Genomic DNA, 17482 nt, shown 5'->3' with positions numbered 1-17482 from the left:
TCAGAGGGGGAAAATTTCTCCACGGAGGAGAGGAGGGCCTTCTGTGCATTTTGCAGACAAGGAAAAGGAAGGGTAGCTGGTGAGAGTCGGCTTTATGTTCACACCACTGGTCAGCAGATTGGGCAGAGGGAGGGATGGGAAGTCAAGGCTCTCAGCCTTGGCCTTGTTCGTTCTCTTCACCACTTTGCTCTCTGCTGGGAGGTCTTGGGCTCTGGGCTGGAATGAGGACATGTATAAACACAGATGAGGCTGTGCTTTGTCCAGTTAGGGTTTAAGTGCAGAGCATGATGGGAAAGGACATGTGGCTCAACCAGACTGGGAGGGGAGATAGAGGAAGACTGGGAAAGGTGGGCGCCCCAGGGTGGGGACGAGGTAGTGACAACAGTCTTGTAGCAGCCTCTGCCAGGAAGTGTGCTCCAAACACTGGGGTGGTGATCCTCTGTTGGGTTAGGAGGGGGTGTGGGCAGAGATCCCAGGGTTCAGTCCGACCATCTCAGGGCACAGCTACTGCGGCCACAGAGGTCCTCCCACTCCTGAGGTTGCTATTTGCACTCTCCTTTCCCTCTCCCCCTGCTTCTCTCTCTCTAAGCAAGAGCCTGGAGAGAGAACTGCAGGAAAATGGAGCCATGAGGGTTTCTCAGCTGTGTCTGAGGCCATGTGAATTGGGTTTACTTTCACTCGCTGCTGAGAGTTCCACCAGAGCAGAATATTTGCAAGGAAGTCGCAGCTGGTGAGACGCAAACCAAGGATTCAAACCCCTGTCTGCCTGACTCCAGAGTCTAAGGACCTGGGTAGCTGCTGGGGGCAGCTTCTGGCCCCGCTGATATTAACAGCTGTTATGGAGCATCGGTTATGGGCCAAGTGCTCCCAAGTTCTTTTCCAAGGTGAATTCCTTCATCAGACCTCGTCCCTGAGCAGCCACCTGTCCCCATGGAAGGATGGGGAAGGGGACTTCAGTGCTAAGGTTTAGGAAATGCAGTGATGCAGAGGCAGGAAAGCACAGGGAGTGTGCCAGACACCAGTAACCAGGCATGTCGCTAATTATTTTCTCCTGTAATCACCTCCTTTTCCATCTTTGACCAAAAATCCTCTGAGGCAATACCTAAACTGTGAAACGACATCAGAGGCTCACCTCTTCTTCCTTCTCCAAGGCTGATGTATAACCGGCGCCATCCATTCAGCTGCCACCTTCCGAGGGGCCCTGCCCAAGCCCCCAGGGATCCCGTAGGAACAACTGAGCCCAAGAGTTACCCCAGACCTCGCAACTACATGGTCATTCCTCCCAAGACCTGTACAAGAATTTCCTTCTCGGCCTGTGGCCCCTCTATTCCTTTGGTTCATTATCCTCCCAGCTGTGTTCTCAACCCGCCCCGCACACTGGCCACCCCAGCGTGGTATCCCAATCAGGGCACGGGGCGGAAAGTCACTTTGGGTCAAATCAGAAGAGACTTCCTGAAGGCTGTGGGAGCCAAGAGGTGGAGGTGCCGAGTCTCCTTGGATGTCAGGGAAGGCTTCCCAAGGAGGAAGGTCAGGGCAAGTAGAGGGATCAGGGGCAGAGATGGGAGACTGGCAGGAGGCTCCGAGGGGCCTGAGGGGTTGGGGTGGGCAGGGCAGCCTGACACCCGAGGCCCGCACCTGTGGGGTGAGGAAAACTAAGAACAGCAACCATCTAGGCCCTGATGCCAGGTGGGGGTGGTGTGGGCTCGGGAGGCAGGGTGAAATGGTCAAATGGGTGGTGTGTTGGAGCCCTAGAAAATAACATGGAGGGTGGACACTGGTCAGGGAGAGCCTGGTAATTGGGGAAGATGGAATCTGGAGGTTGTGGCTTTACTGAGAGGAGAGAAGAGGGGGGTAGGACCAGGGCAGCGGTGGCAGGAGGTCAGGGGAGTGTCCTCAGGAGGAAGAAGGAGCAGGTGGGGCTCCCAGGCGTCCAGCTCAGGGCTCCTGTGACAGCACCCAGGCAACAGCCCAGTGCAGACAACCAGGGCATTCATGGGAGTCTTGAACCCAGAGGCACAGTCCAGTATGTGTGTGATGGGCACTGGTGTCTTGAGAAGGGCTGTCCCCAGGAACATGTGAGGACTGGGAGGAGAAGTAGCCTGGATGCACCTGAGCCAGCCCTGTCTCCTAAGAGGAGAGTCCTTGGAGGAGACTCAGCAGGAGCCCCCAGGGAGAAGGAGGGAACCCAGGAGAGCAGGGACAGGGGAGAATTGGTCAGGGGCAAGTTCAGGAGGACAGCGGGTCCCTGGAGTCTGTGGAGATGAAGACAAGGCTTGAATGTGAATGCAGATGCAATGAGGACTGGCCAGCCTTGAATGTGAGAGGGGGCACTGAATTGGGGTCACAGTGCAGATGACCTTTCCCATGTTTGATTGGGGAGGGGTCAGCTGAACAGGCCATGTCTGTTGGGGGGCGGTATCTGTGAAGGAGGACTTTACTTTTTATGTGTTTTACTTTGTATTGTAGTATAGCTTAATCAGCTATAGGAAGACTATAAGCTAGAGGAAAACAAAACAACCCACTCCAGTAATCTTACCTGGAGAATCCCATGGATAGTGGAGCCTGGCAGGCCACAGTCCATAGGGTCTCAAAGAGTCAGACATGACTGAAGCGACTAAGCACGCATGCATGCACGCAGAGCTGATTAACAAACCATGTTATGACAGCTTTAGATGAACAGCAAAGGGACTCAGCCATCTGTATACATGTATCCATTCTCTTCCAACCTGGAGGCGACCTTCTTCACTGAGAAACAGTGGAGATGAATCTAGGAGAGGGGACAGATGGAGCCAAGCTCCTGAATGGCTGAGGGCTGGCCCCAAGGACAGGATGGTGTGGGGTTGATGGCTGCCTAGGGACAGGCTGAGTGGGTAAGGCTCAGAAGGGGTTGGTCCTGTCATCCACTCATCAAATGTTAAGTGAATACATGCTGTGTGCCAGGCAGTGCCTAGAGCTGGAGGTTGAGTGCTGAATACACTCCTTTACCCTGAATCCTGAGGAGCCCATGGTGTGGAGGCAGAGGGGATGCAGACAGTGCCTGGTCCGTCTCCTGGAGGACACAACCCTCTTGAGCAAGCCCGCTGGTGACACTCCCCATGGGATCCAGGAGAGGCCAAGAAGTTGTCAGGAGATGGAGAAACCATTTCTTCACCTTGCAAAGGGGCCTCCCTGCCCACTGCCCAGAAATCCCATGAGGCAACAGCAAGGCCTGAGGTAAGACCAGCTCACACCCTGGGAGAAGGGCAGGGATGGGGTGGGTCAGGAAGACTCCTGGTTGAGCCTTTGCATCAGGGCTCAGGCTGAGCATAAAAGGAGGGTCCCTCGGGCTGGGAGGAGGCAGATTGGGGATCATGGAGACCCAGAGGGCCAGCCTCTCCCTGGGACGGTGGTCACTGTGGCTACTGCTGCTGGGACTAGTGCTGCCCTTGGCCAGAGCCCAGGCCCTTAGCTACAGGGAGGCCGTGCTTCGTGCTGTGGATCAGCCCATTGAGAAGTCCTCAGAAGCTAATCTCTACCGTCTCCTGGAGCCATCTCCCCCCAGCCTTGGCCACACTGTCCCTCCCTTCGCTCAGGCTGTACCTCCTGTCAGGAAGGCACTTTGCCCTCTAGGTGGCTCCCACATCTTCCAGGAAATCTTCCCAGACCTGGGTCCCCTGCCAGCCCCAGGCTTCCTGCCTTAGCATCTCTGCTGTGGGATCAGGCGCCCTGCACATCTGGCTTCCAGGACTTCCGGGAGCTCCAGGGATGGAGGGGGTCACAGGCTCTGTGAGGTGATGTCCCTGCTGAAGCCCCTCTGCACTGCGGTGTCTCCCTGCCAGGGAGGCCTCTGTCAGCCTGGAGGTTCCAGGTACAAGGGCTCTCTCTGCAGGCGGCCCTGACCTCCCTCAGCCCCTCTGCGCGGAGGCTCTGCCCTCAGCGCTGCCGTGCGGTCCACTCCTGCTCTCTGGGTGCCCGTGAGGCCGGGACGGGCTCTGTCCCTCCCCTGGGCTCCCAGCACCAAGCCCAGGGCCGGACACGCAGGGGGCTGGAGAGGCTGCCATCTGGGTGGGGGCAGGGAGACAGATCAGAGAAGGAAACATGAGCCCGAGCCCAGTCTCCCCACTTTGATCCTTGATCAGGATGAAGACCTGGATAGCCCGAAGCGTGTGAGCTTCAAGGTGAAGGAGGCGGTGTGCCCCAGGACGAGCCAGCAGGCCCTGGAGCAGTGTGACTTCAAGGAGAATGGAGTGAGCCTGGGGCCTGGGACTGAAGGAGGGTGCTTTCCAGGAGCTGATCCTGGAACTTTAGGGAAAAAGTTCTAGTCCCTGCGGTGAGGTGGGGTGCGGCTGGGAAGTTATAGCCCAGGAGTTCCAGTTTGACCTTGAACCTCCTTCTCCAGGTGGTGAAAAAATATGGGGTGACAGTCACCATGGACCATTGGAACAATGTATTCACATAAGCCGTTATGAGGTGAGTGGCCCCTTCTGTGGTGTGCAGCTAACAATGCAGTGTTTGGAACATGTTTTGGATCAATAACTCCCTCCCTAGTCCAGGGCAGACCTTGCCCCTGCCTCCCTAAGCCCTAGGTCTCCAGTCCTGGCTCTGCATATCTTAGAGCAGTGTTGTCTAACGGGGCCCCCAAGAAGAAACTAACAGAGAGGCAGGTTCTTGGCCCCACTCAGACCTCCTGGATCAGACTCTAGGGTGGGGCCCTGTCATTTGGATTTTCACAAAGCCTCCAAGGGGTTGTGAATATGCCAGGCACTGACTGGATTCATGGGCTTTCAGCCTCTGTTCCGTCCAGCTTTGCTGGGGTGGGCTTGGACCCTGGAAAGGCCCAGGCTTCTTGTGGGCCTCAGTTTCCTCATCTGTTTATGGATGTAGGGATTCAACTGCATGTGCCAAGGGTCACAGCCAGAGGTGAACTGGGACCCCAAGATTCCTGGAGTCCACCACAAATGGAATGTCAGATGAGGAGGGACGGATCATGTCTTGACTGTCACCCAGTTCTTACCAGAAACCTGTTTTTATTGGTTCACAGCTTAAGAGTTTCAGAAAATTTGGCACATCACTGTTCAATCCCATGAGGAGTCCCTGGCGGTGGTTCCCTCCACCAATCTCCCTGCTCCACGGTTAGCTCCAGAAATAGTACCTCCATTTCCATTCCCCAGGCCAAAGTTGAACAATATGCAGATAACTCCCTCATAGAGGTTTTTGGTGAATCAGAAGCTCAGGGAAGACCTCTTGGGATATGTTTTGCCCTGTGTCAGCATCTGAAAAATAAAATCTTGTGAAAACAACTTCCTTCAGCCTTCATTTTCAATTGTCTCCCCTCTTCCGACTTACCAGGACCTGTTAGGGGTGTGTGTGTGTTTGTGTGTATGTGTGTGTGTCTGTGTATGGGTGTGTGTCTATGTGCATATGTGTATCTATGTGTGTGTGTGTGAGATCACTCCTGTGAACACGGAGAAGCGTGAGGCCCCTGCTCCTTCCAGGAGGGCAGGGAAGCAGCAGTCCCAGGAGCTCCAGGACAGCATCTCCACCCTCGGGTCCCTCCCAAGCCCTTCACCCGCCCCTGCCCTCCTCCTCCAACACCCAGTAGGTCATAAGGAGACCTGCCGTGGATGCAGTGCTGGTGGGAACGCTGCTCCTGCTCGCATGGAGCTGACAGTCCACGAGGGGCCAGGCTTCCCATCTTGTTAAACACTCGCAGAGACCCAGTTCAGTCTCAGGGCGGAGCCTGCAGGTACAATGCCCAGAACGTACCTCTGGTCCTTAATTCTGAAATAGCCCATCCCTCCTGGCTTTTCCTGTGGCATTGTGACACATAACTGTTTCTTCAGCTGGGTCCCAGATTGAAGCAGTGGGCTCGTGTTTAGGGATCACATGGTACAAAATTTGCACCATTAAATACAAGCATCTTGTCCATCAGGGTGAAGAGCTCTGCATGAGGGTGTGAGACAGGGTGACAGACAGATCACATGTCTACTTGCCTGTGTGTTTCAGACACTGCCCATGTCCTGCCCCCCCCCATTCTCTAGCTGACCTTTGCTCTGTGGCAGACTGGAAGCACTGGGGAGTTTGAATCCAGGGAGCAGCTTCAACTAACTACTGAGGGAACTTGATGGAAAAACACCTCTTCTTCCTCCCTCCTTGGGTGGCCCACTCCCAGAAGTGTCACACCTCTGTCCGAGGTCCCCAGCTGGGTTGAGCCCTTGTCCCCTTCCTCATTGATGTGTTCATTGACGCCTCCTTTTCTGATTCAGGTCCTGCCCTGTCTCCCTTCTTTACACTCTAGCTGGTGCTTTCTGGAATCGCCTCCCAAACAACTACTAAATGCTTGTCTTAGATCTGCTTCTGGCCAACCTGTTCCTGGGAGGGACAGAGGGCAGGATCTCACAGAGCATTTACTTTGTAACCTGTTGGGCTTGTCTTCTCTTGGTGAGCAGGAGGGGCTGGTTCCCGGCAGGTTAGAGGAACCTCATGCTTCTCACTCTACGTCACCCCAAGTTGAGGGAAGAAACCCTACAGAGGAAACCGAGGGGGCTTTGTTGGGTCTGTGCCCGAAGATACAGACTTGCCATAGCCAATTGCTAATTGGTCAGGGTATTTTTGAGCTGGTTGTTATACTCTTGGTAGCTTGAAGTCAGCCTTGGTAGAAATATTTACACCATGGAAATCGGCAAACATTCTGTATCAGGCCTGTCACAGTTGTCACGTTCCTGCCCAAACGGAGAGGGAGACCACTCATCAAGATGACATGGCATCTGTGCAGGTCACACGTGTTTTCAGCTCCTTCCCGTGATTGCCCATCCTGCTTCCAGGGCAACCCAGCTGTAGCCTCAGGCCTATCTTGCCCTTTCATGTTTTATATCAGTATTGACCAGATGTTCCTTGCCATGGAGGAGGCACTCAGCATGCACATGTGACCTCTGATAGCAGAAAGGAAATGATGCAAACAATTTTTCCATCTCAACCCTTGAGAAGGAGACAGAACTGGTCCCGGGCAGGGAGGCATGGAGGCCTTGTCAGTGCCTTCTACAGTGATTGGTGAGTCTGTGGCTTGACCTTTTGACCTCTTACCCCTGAGAAGACAAGTGACAGACTATTTCATGAATGGCTTTGAGCATCTGTCCATGACAAGCTTGATTTGTCAGTTCTCCTGCAATGGAGGGGACCTAAGCCCAGTAGGAGGGAAAGAAGGTTTTCTGGGGAGAAAATTGCTTAAGAAAAAGCACACTGACCGGTGTGGTAGGATTAGAAATAATGCTCAGTTCAGTGCTCAAGGCAGGCATGCAAAAATAGTGCATAAACTTTCAAATTCTCTATTTCCAGGATCACCTACATTTTGCCTAAAGTATTTGTTTCTCTTTTTCTCTTTCCCTCCTTCTCGCTCCCACTCTCCCTGTGTCCCTGTCTCCCAGCACTTTCTATGTCCCCACTGTTTGGGCTTTATTCACCTGTGGTCCGATCACCAGGTGGGGAGCCCATCGCTGGTGCAGAGCAAGTCTGTCACTCACAGTCCCCAGGGGAGGAGGAGTGGGTCGTGCTGGCCCAGAGGAGAGGACAGTCACAGCCCGTGTGATGTTCCCAGGGAAGGAATGGGCGAGGTGGGAGGGTGAGACCAGGTTGAGGATGGATTAGCTTGAGTAATTTCAGTGGGTTTGTGTGGGTGTGGGGGCTCCCCAGTTTGTTGGTACCTGGCTCTGGGGTTACTAGGACAGAGACTTAGAGTCTCAGTGATAGAAAGGGTGGGATGGAGGTGCTGGTCAGTTTGCATGTGAGAGGCGGGCTGAGGGAGAGAGTGTGTGGTCTCCAGGCATCTACCAACCCTGGTTGGGGCACTGAGATATGAAAACATTAGATACAGAAACTAGAAACCCTGGGTAACACAGGACCACTTGTATTACGTAATCATTGACACATCTGGAGTTTAATCTTATATCTCAAAGCTCTTTTATTCATTCAGTTAGTACCTTATTCTCCCTTCCTTTTCTGTCTTCTTTAGATTTTTTTTTAAGATCCTGGCTTGCAGGATCTTAGTTCTCCAAACAAGGATTGAACCCGAGACTCTGGCATTGACAGTACCAAGTCCTAACCACTGGACAGCCAGAGAGTTCCCCTATGGACTTTTTTTAATGATTCTGTTTTACGTCCACTTTCGGTCTACTATTTGTTCTTCTGTTTAAAATTCTTTTTTGTTTGTTTGTTTATTATTATTATTTTTTTGAAAGTTTATTATTATTTTTTTGTTTAAAATTCTTTTATGTGATTGTGGTAGGGTTTACAGACAGAATTCATCTGTCATCAATGCGTCTGTATTCAATAATATATCAACATACAGTGGAAGGGACTTGCCACAATATACTGACAACCGTGTCTAGTGTTTTCATGTGTAGGTGATGTTGGTTGGTTGGGAAGCCAAAGGTTTCCATCTAATTGCTCCGCCTTCTGTCTTATCAATAGTGCAGGCGTGACTGAACAACAATAACAATACCCAGAGGCTTTTTCGCTGAGTGAAGTTTCTTGAAACCATGAGGGCCTTCCACAAAACTGAACCCCTCAAGCATCCATGTGAAATTGCTCCCTTTTATAAAGTAGAGGCAGGAGTAGAAGGGGATTGAAGGCAGAAGGAAAAGGGGGCGACAGAGGATGAGATGGTTGGATGGCATCACCTACTCGATGGATATGAGTTTGAGCAGGCTCCGGAAATCCGTGATGGATAGGGAAGCCTGGACTGCTATAGTTCATGGGGTCGCAAAGAGTCAGACGCGACTGAGTGACCGAACTGAACTGATAAAGACCTTGATGCTCCTGGTACTAGGACTACCCCTGTGCTGAACATGAAATGCCCTTTAAAAGCTGGTTCCTTTTTCTCTTCGTAGTAAACAAAGCCACACTCCATGGGGCTGTGGCCCCACGTGGTCCTGATGACATCCGTGATGACTCCTCTTTAGGCTGAGATGGTATTATAGGATGTCTTTTTTAGGTCACAGATGTTCCCTTTCAGGATTTCCCTGATGGTACAATGGTTAACACTCTGCCCTTCGAATGCAGTGGGCACTGATTTGATCCTAGGTTGGGGAAGCTCCACGGCCATTCCGTGGGGCAAAAAAAAAAAAAAAGAGAATAGTGACTTAATCCAACTAGCATGCAGTTAATAAAAATGTATGATGCAGGGCACCCGAAGTCAGTGCTCTGTGAAAACCTGGAGGGATAGGGTGGGACTGGAGGTGGGAGGGGAGGTTCAGGATGGAAGGGACACATGTATACCTATGGTCGCTTCATACTGATGTCTGGCAAAAACCATCACAATATGGTAAAGTAATTATCCTCCAGTTAATATATAACCCTTACTCTGAGGGGTGCTGACACTGGGGAAAACCCAGTTAGGACAGTGACATTGGTACAAATGCCCAGAGGGAGCCCTCCAGGCTCTCCTGCTCTGCTCGGCCACACACGTGCCAGGTTGCTTCAGACCTGTCCGACTCTTTGCGACCCCATAGACTGTTCCCTGCCAGGCTCCTCTGTCCACAAGATTCTCCAGGCCAGAATGCTGGAGTGGGTTGCCATTTCCTTCTCCAGGGGATCTTCCCCTGCTCGGCCACATGGTGGCAGTAAAGCAGTTTAGAAGACAAAGGTGGACAAACATCAGCTAGGGAGCTGCGGACACAGAAGAACTTCAAGAAAGCAGCTCGCGGGTTGTACAGACTGCCGCCCGCACAGGCCAATCTGTCCTAGGAGCCTTTCCAGTGACACGTATGGGGGACTGAGAGCTACACAGCCTAGAGCCCGGGGCAGAAGGAAGCCGACAGCAGGCGACGGTCCTCCTGTGGACCTGGACACAGCACAAGCCTGACACTGCAGCCCATTCAAGAGGCATCACTGGCTTGTTACCGGGCATCAGTGGATGTTCAGAGCCTCAAAGAGCAACACCCCTATCACGGGAAGGGTGAAAAGTGAAAATCTCAACAAAATGGCTCTTTCCCCGAAAACGGGAAAATGGGGCATTTGGAGGGAAACATGGCCGGTCACGTTCTAGATGCGGCTCTCTCAGATGTGGGGTCTGTGTCAGAGCTCCCTGGGGGCTTTTGGTCCACCAGGGTCCTGAAAATGCCTAGCCCTTCATGGATGGATCAGCTAAGTTAAAGGTGGATGTGTGGGCTGTGCCGCTGGGCAGGAGGGGAGGCTGTCCCAGCCCAGGAAGCAGCTTGCGGTGCGGGACCTCCTGGGTTCTTGCAGGCTGGTGGGGCAGGGGGTGCTGGGATGGACAGGAAGACAGGGGCCAAGTCACCAGCTCCAGATGCCCCCAGGGTGGGACCGCTAGAGATGCTGTGGGGAGTGGAAAGGGCATTGATCTGGGAGTCCAGCCCTAGGCTTGCCATGTGCACCCCCTGGCCTTGCTAAGCTCGCCTCTCTCTTGCTCTCCTGGGGCCTGGTTGCCCTGCTGGACAATGGGAGTTGCAAAGGCACCGCTCTTCTCCTGTATTTGTGTGTTCAGAGCCCTACTTTATTTTTTTCTCACTCCCTCTCTCTCTCTTTCTCTCTCTCTTTTTTTCTAACAGAAATCAGTTAATGTACTTTCCACAGGAAGAGGCTTTTCTTTTTGCTTTTGGCTGCACTGGGTCTTTGCTGCTGTGTGCTGGCTTCCTCTAGGTGTGGCAAGTGGGGCTACTGTCTAGTTGCGGCCATGGAGTTGTTTTTCTTGCTGTGGATCACAGGCTCTAGGGCACCGGGGCTTCAGTAGTTGTGGCTCCTGGGCTCTAGAGCACAGACTCAGTAGTTGTGTCGCATGGGCTTAGTTGCCCCTCTGCATATGGGATCTTCCCTGACCAGGCATTGAACTTGTGTCTCCTGCATTGGTAACTAGATTCCTAACTACTTGACTCCAGGGGAAGTCCCCTTCTTTACTTCTTAGAGAAGATTTTAGAGAACCAGTAAAACAAAATGATAAGTGCCTGTTGTATTTCCCAGGGAATCAAAACCTCTACTATCTGAGGAACTCCAGAAGCAGGTACTTGGTGTCCTTCTTGCCATGACTGTGTTTTGGGGGTTGGGGAAGGGCCAGCATCATGGGAGGTCACACAGGACCCTGGGCTCCAGAGGGCTGGGTACTTGGTTTAATGCTCTGTATATCCTTGAGGTCTTGAAATTCTGTATACCTTTTGGACCTGGGATCCTGCAATTTCAATTTGCTAGTTGTGTAGCTGGTTCTGACCAGTGGTGACTCCACACCTCCCACCACACACGAAGGAGTCTGTGGAAGTCATTCTGAGAAAACTTCTTTCCCTGTAAACTTGCCCAGAAAATCCCCGAGTCCTTGACCCCAGCCTTGAGCAGTCAGAGGGCAGGGGAGAGCCCAGGAAGGGAAGGAAGAGAGTGGCAACACAAGTCAGAAGGGATCCCCACCAGCCCTTCCCCGCAGAGAGTGCTTTTGAACTGATGCTCAGCTTTTGAACTGAGCCTTCAAAGCACCAGGCTGCAGGAGGGAGGCTGCAGGAGAGAGGATGATGTTTGCTGGGGTCGTACAGGGAACCAGGGACTAGTCTGAGAGAGAGGGAGGCCCCAGTGCGCCCTGGGAAACTCACACAGGAACCAGAGCTCTGGGTGCCGCCATCCACCCTGACTTGGCCAAGACCTCCCTCCCAAGGCCACACCCCACCCCACCCTGGGCCTCAACTTCCTCCCTGGTCTGATGAGACTGGTGGTGAGCCATGCCCTGCCTCCCGACAAGACTGCTGTGAGCTCAGAGTGGGTGGGTGAGTGGGAGACCATTGTACCCTGCAGGACCACACGCCCAGGTCATGTCCTTGGACTTACGTCTCCAGACTCTGTAGACAACATGGCCATGGGAGGCTGTGAGGTGGGGGCAGGATACAAGAGGCCCCAGGCTCCCCTCCCAGTGTTGTTACCACGACCATCCTAAGGATTCGTGTTAGGGTTGTTGCTTTGGTGACAGGATGGACCCCGGGGTCCTCAGTCAGTGCTGCTGCCACTGGCAAATTGCTTGGAAGAAAACTCTTTCAACGAGGTTGCCCAAGGGTGCACAGGTGACCATCAGGGCGGGATCTCCCAGGAGAATGGAGGGGGTCATCTGTTTCAGGTATAGCAGGGGGGATCTCGCTGATGTCCTCCTCATAGCTTGGGTTTCACACATCACAGCATGGTTCCCACCAGCTCAGCTCCACCCACCATGGTTCCTGCCACCCATCAGCCCTCCCAGTCTTCATCTCCACCACCTACCTGTAATCCTAGTTTCCTAGGCCCTTCCTTTGTCTGTTGGTTTAAACAAGATGGGGCTTCCCTGGTGGCTCAGACAGTAAAGAATCTGCCTGAAATGTGGGAGACCTGGGTTCAATCCCTGGGTTGGGAAGATCCCCTGGAGAAGGGAATGGCAAACCACTCCAGTATTCTTGCCAGAATTCCACGGACAAGGAGCCTGGTGGGCTACAGTCCATGAGATCTCAAAGAGTTGGACACGGCTGAGCTCCATTCACTTCAGTTTGATCAACAAGGTAATTTCAGATAGGAAATAAACACCGAGAGAGGCAGTTTTTTTTGCAGGAGACATGATCAGTGGTTCTCAGCTGGTAATCAGAGGCCAGAAAGGTGCCTTTAAAATCTACTAAATTCTTTTTGGAAATAAGAAATGTAGGTCTTCCCTGGCAATGTAGACATCACCACACGAGTCTGTTGTGCTTCTGTGAGTGGTGGGGCTGGGGAAATTGTGTTCTGATCAGCAATCTGTCGTTCTGCTCAGGAGTTGGTCCCTGCTCCATCACTTTACAAAGTGGACCTGACTGGAGCATCTGAAGGGGAAGTTTCTGCCTTCCCAGGAATCCATGTGCAAATGGATGGAACAAGGAAAACCCAGGATGGAGGAAGGGATCACCCAAACACCAGGGACCCGGAAGTACCACTGTGGGTGGAGGGGTGTGTGTGCCTGTGTGAAGTGCCCTCTCTTACTCCATCCTCCTGGAAGTCGGGCTCCAGATGGCTTGACCTGCCTCCTGTTTGCAGCACATGGGGGTCCTTCTTGGAATGATACCGCGTGTGGGTCTCACTGACTTTTCAGCTGGTGGGAGAGCTGGTGGGTGTCCCCAGAGTCGGGGGCACGGCAGCCTGGGGCTCAGTTCTCTTTCCCATGGAGGGTCTGGAGAGGAAGGAAGGGTGAGAGGAACAAAGGAGGGGGCCATGCAGGATCCTGGCTCATTCCTGAGTGAGGTGGGGGGAAGGGTGCATGCGGATTTCTGAAGGACCAGATGTGGAGTCTGGGATAACCTGCCTGGGGACGGGGGTGTGGTGTCTTTCCTGAGAAGACCTCAGCTCTGACAGGCTGTGAGCCCTAAACCAGGAAAGCTGGTTGCTCGAGGAAGGGAAGGTTCACCACCAACACAGGAGGTGCAGCCTGAGGACCCAGACGCGGACCCTCCAAGGGCTCCAGGGAGGATGGGGGAGGGAAATTGAGTTTGACATGTGAGCAAATGCCCAAACCCAGAGGCAGAAGAGCACAGGGCGGGTTTCAGGCTTACCTAATAGCCAGCAACCATGTGTACTCCCAGGTGCTTCTACCGTGGACATTCCTCTTCCTCCACCGAGTTGGAAAAGGATATAGCTTGACCAAGAGCCCACTGGGGCAATACCTGGACTGTGAAACCAGGTTGCACAGAGGCCCACCTCTCCTTCCTTCTCCAAGGCTGATGTGTAACCAGCACATTCAAACCCAGCTGAGAGACTTTGGCCAAGTCCCCAAGAGTCCCATAAGGCAACTGAATCCAGGAAATATCACAGGCGTCACAGTCACAAGACCAGGTCAAAGGAGAGAAGGATGAGAATTTGCTTCATTGCTTTCAGACGTCTTCATCATTTTGACTCATTATGTTTCCCAGCCATGCTCTCCCAGCTCTGGCCTCCCCAGCCTGCTTTCTCAGCCAGAGCACTGGACAGGGAGACACTGAGGTTCAGTCAGAAGGGCTGTCCTGCAGGCCATGTGGGTGATGAGGACGAGATGTTGGGTCTAGCTGGAGGTCAGGGAAGGCTTCCCAAGGTGGAGGTCAGGGCACACGGAGGGATCAGAGGCAGAGATGGGAGGAGAGCAGGAGGCTCAGAGGGGCCTGAGTGGTTGAGATGTAAGGGGCAGCCTGACAGCTGAGGCCCGCGGGGCTGGGAGTGAGGAAAACCGAAATAACAGCCTTGGCCCTGATGCCTGGAGCGGGGAGTGTGGGCGGCTGAAGACAAGACTTGAAAAGGTCAAACTGGTGGTGTGCTGGAACTCCCAGAAAATGGTGTGGAGAGGTGGTCAGGGGTGAGCCAGGAAATCAGGGAAGGTGGAGTGTGAAGGTTTTGGCTACCCTGAGAGGAGAGAAGATGGAGGTAGGCCCAGGGCAGGGGTGGTGGGAGGTCAGGGGTGTGTCCTCAGGAGGAAGAAGGAGCAGGTGGGCTTCCCAGGGATCCAGTCCAGGGCTCCTGCGGCAGCAGCCTGCCAACAGCCCAGTGCAGACAACCAGGGCGTTCACGGGAGTCTAGAACCCAGAGACAGAGCAGTGATGCGTGTTCAGGAGATCTGGTGTCTTGAGAAGGGCCGTCCCCAGGAACGTGTGAGGACTGGGAGGAGAAGCAGCCTGGGTGGACCTGACCAGTCTTTCTTCTGAAGAGGAGAGTCCTTGGGGGAGACTCAGCAAGAGCCTCCATGGAGGAGGAGGGGACTCAGGAGAGCAGGGACAGGGGAGAATTGGACAGGGGCAAGTTCAGGAGGACAGGGGTCCCCGGAGTCTGTGGAGATGAAGACACGGCTTGAATGTGAATATGAGGACTGGGCATCCTGCTGTGGCCTTGAGTGTAGAGAGGGCCCTGAATTGGGGTCAGAATGCAGATGACCCTTCCCCTGCCTGATTCAGGAGGGATCAGGGGAACAGGCCATGTCTTGGTGGGAGATTGCTGTGCAGGAGAACTTTTTCAGTGAGAAAATAGTGGAGATGAATCTAGGAGAGGGCACCAAGGGAGCCAAGCCCTGACTGGCTGAGGTCTCCTCCCAGAGGACAGGATGGTGTGGGATTGATGTCTGCCTAGGGAGGGGCTGGAAGTGTAATTCTGTAGCAGGAGATGGTGGTCTTCCCATTCTTCAAGTGTTAACTGAGTGCCTATTGTGTTCCAGACAGGGCCAGGAGCTGGCGATTGAGACGTGAATACACTGCTTTACTCTGCATCCTGAGGGGCCCATGGTGTAGAGTCAGAGGGGATGTAGACAGTGCCTGGCCCTTCCCTCTCCTGGGGACACAATGTTCTTGAACAAGCCTTCCTCTGACACTTCCCATGGGGTCCAGGAGAGGATGAAACACTGTCAGGAGATGGAGAAATCATTTCTTCACCTTGCACAGGGTCCTCCCTGCCCACTGCTCAGCAGTCCTGTGAGGCCACAGCAGGGTCTGAGGCAAGTCCTCCTCACAGGCTGGGAGGAGGGCAGGGATGGAGCGGGGTAGGAAGACTCCTGGTTGAGTGATTGCATCAGGCCCTGGCTAAGCATAAAAGGAGGGTCCCTCAGGCTGGGAGGATGAGGACTGGGGACCATGGAGACCCAGGGAGCCAGCCTCGCCCTGGCGCGCTGGTCACTGTGGCTACTGCTGCTGGGACTGGTGCTGCCCTCGGCCAGTGCCCAGGCCCTCAGCTACAGGAAGGCTGTGCTTCGTGCTGTGGATCAGTTCAACAAGCGGTCCTCAGAAGCTAATCTCTACCGCCTCCTGGAGCTAGACGCTACACCCAATGATGTGAGTTATGAAGGGATCTGGGGAGGGGGCCAGCTAGTTGTGGGGCAGGGAGACAGATCAGAGGAAGAAGAATGAGCCCAAACCCAGTTTCCCCTACTTTGACCCGTGACCAGGAGGTCGACCCAGGCACCAGAAAGCCTGTGAGCTTCACAGTGAAGGAGACCGTGTGCCCCAAGACGGCCCAGCAGCCCCTGGAGCAGTGTGAATTCAAGGAGAATGGGGTGAGGATGGGAGTGGGGGAGGGGAATGGCAGATGCCTCTCAGGGGTTGGACAGTGGGGTTGGGGATGATTTCCAACTCCTGGGAGGAGGCCGGGAGGTTATGGCCACAGGGGTTCCAGTTTGACCTTGAACCTCCCCTTCCAGCTGGTGAAACAGTGTGTGGGGACAGTCACCCTGGACCCATCAAATGACCAATTTGACATAAACTGTAATGAGGTGAGTGGCCCCTTCTGGACTGTGGGGTTTCTGGGGGTGCTAAGTATGTGAAACATCCTTTGGACCAATGACTGGCTGCCCCATCAAGGGCAGAGAAAGGATCTCCTGCCCGGGGTCCCGCCTGGGTCCCACCCTCCCTGAGCCCCAGTCTCCAGCCTGGCTGTGCATCCCTTACAGCAGTGGTTCTCTCATGGGGTCCCCACCCGGGAACTGACAGGAAGGCAGATTCTCGGCAGCACTCAACCCAACCGAATCCGATTCTGGGGCGAGGTCCAGCCATTTGTACTTTCACAAGGCCTGCCGGGGCCTTCTGACTGTGCAGAAGCTGGAGGGGCACTGACTCAGTGATGATCTTCATGCCCTTCTTTGCTGGGATAGGTTTGTGACACTGGGAAGCCCCTTATCATCTGTGGGCCTCAGTTTCATCTCTGTCTGTGGTACGGAGATTTAAGCATATGCTCCAAGGGTCACAGCCAGAGGGTGCTCTGGGTCCCCAAGTTTCCTGGAGTCCACTAGGAATGGGGGGGCAGGTGTGGAGGGAGGGGTCTTGTCTTGACCTTCACCCAGTTCTCACAAGAAACCTGTTTTTATTGGTTCACAGCTTCAGAGCGTCAGAATTCCTCCAACATTTGATCCACCGTTTGTGCCACCGTTTGGGCCACCATTTGGTCCACCGTTTCGGCCACCGTTTGGTCCACCATTTGGTCCACCGTTTGGGCCACCGTTTCGTCCACCATTCGGTCCACCGTTTGGACCCCCATTTCCATTTCCTGGGCCAAGATTTCCCGGTAGACGGTGACCAATAGGCAGATAACTCCCTGATAAGGGCTTCTGATGAATCAGAAGCCCAGAGAAGACCTCTTGGGATCTCTTTTGCCCTGAGTCAGCATCCAAAAAATAAAATCTTGTGAAAACAACTTCCTCCAGCTTTCAATTTCAATTGTCTCCCCTCTTCCAACTTACCATGACCTTTAGGAGTGTCTTTGTATGTGTGTGTGTATGTGTGTGTGTGTGTGTGTGATCACTCCTGTGAAGACAGAGAAGTGTGAGGCCCATGTTCCTTCCAGGAGGGCACGGGGGAGGCAGCAGCCCCAGGAGCGCCAGGACAGCGTCCCCACCCTCGGGTCCCTCCCGGGCCCTTCACCCGCCCCTGCCCTCCTCCTCCAGCACCCAGTAGGACGTAAGGAGACCTGCTGTGTGCTCAGTGCTGGTGGGGCTGCTTCTCCTGCTCACGTGGGGCTCACAGGCCACGAGGGGTCAGGCTGCTCACCTTGCTAAACACTCACAGAGATGCAGCTCAGT

General features: G+C 53.9%; 2 protein-coding genes across 2 annotated transcripts; both read left to right on the top strand.

The window, feature by feature from the left end:
* Positions 1-3350: 3350 nt before the first annotated feature.
* LOC122682877 (cathelicidin-5-like) lies at positions 3351-5245 on the top strand. The gene is made up of 4 exons (XM_043886179.1): positions 3351-3554; positions 4119-4226; positions 4379-4449; positions 5021-5245. The coding sequence occupies exons 1-3, from the start codon at positions 3351-3353 to the stop codon at positions 4436-4438; spliced, it is 372 nt and encodes a 123-aa protein (XP_043742114.1). The 3' UTR covers positions 4439-4449; positions 5021-5245.
* A 9997-nt stretch (positions 5246-15242) lies between these two features.
* On the top strand, positions 15243-17068 carry LOC122682873 (cathelicidin-2-like). Its single transcript, XM_043886173.1, has 4 exons — positions 15243-15743; positions 15857-15964; positions 16109-16180; positions 16782-17068. The coding sequence occupies exons 1-4, from the start codon at positions 15546-15548 to the stop codon at positions 16977-16979; spliced, it is 576 nt and encodes a 191-aa protein (XP_043742108.1). The 5' UTR covers positions 15243-15545; the 3' UTR covers positions 16980-17068.
* Positions 17069-17482: the final 414 nt, after the last annotated feature.

The sequence above is a fragment of the Cervus elaphus genome, chromosome 24, assembly GCF_910594005.1.
Source record: "Cervus elaphus chromosome 24, mCerEla1.1, whole genome shotgun sequence".
Taxonomy (NCBI): domain Eukaryota; kingdom Metazoa; phylum Chordata; class Mammalia; order Artiodactyla; family Cervidae; genus Cervus; species Cervus elaphus.
Note: the sequence above shows the minus strand (reverse complement) of the source record. Positions and strands in the feature narration are given on the sequence as shown.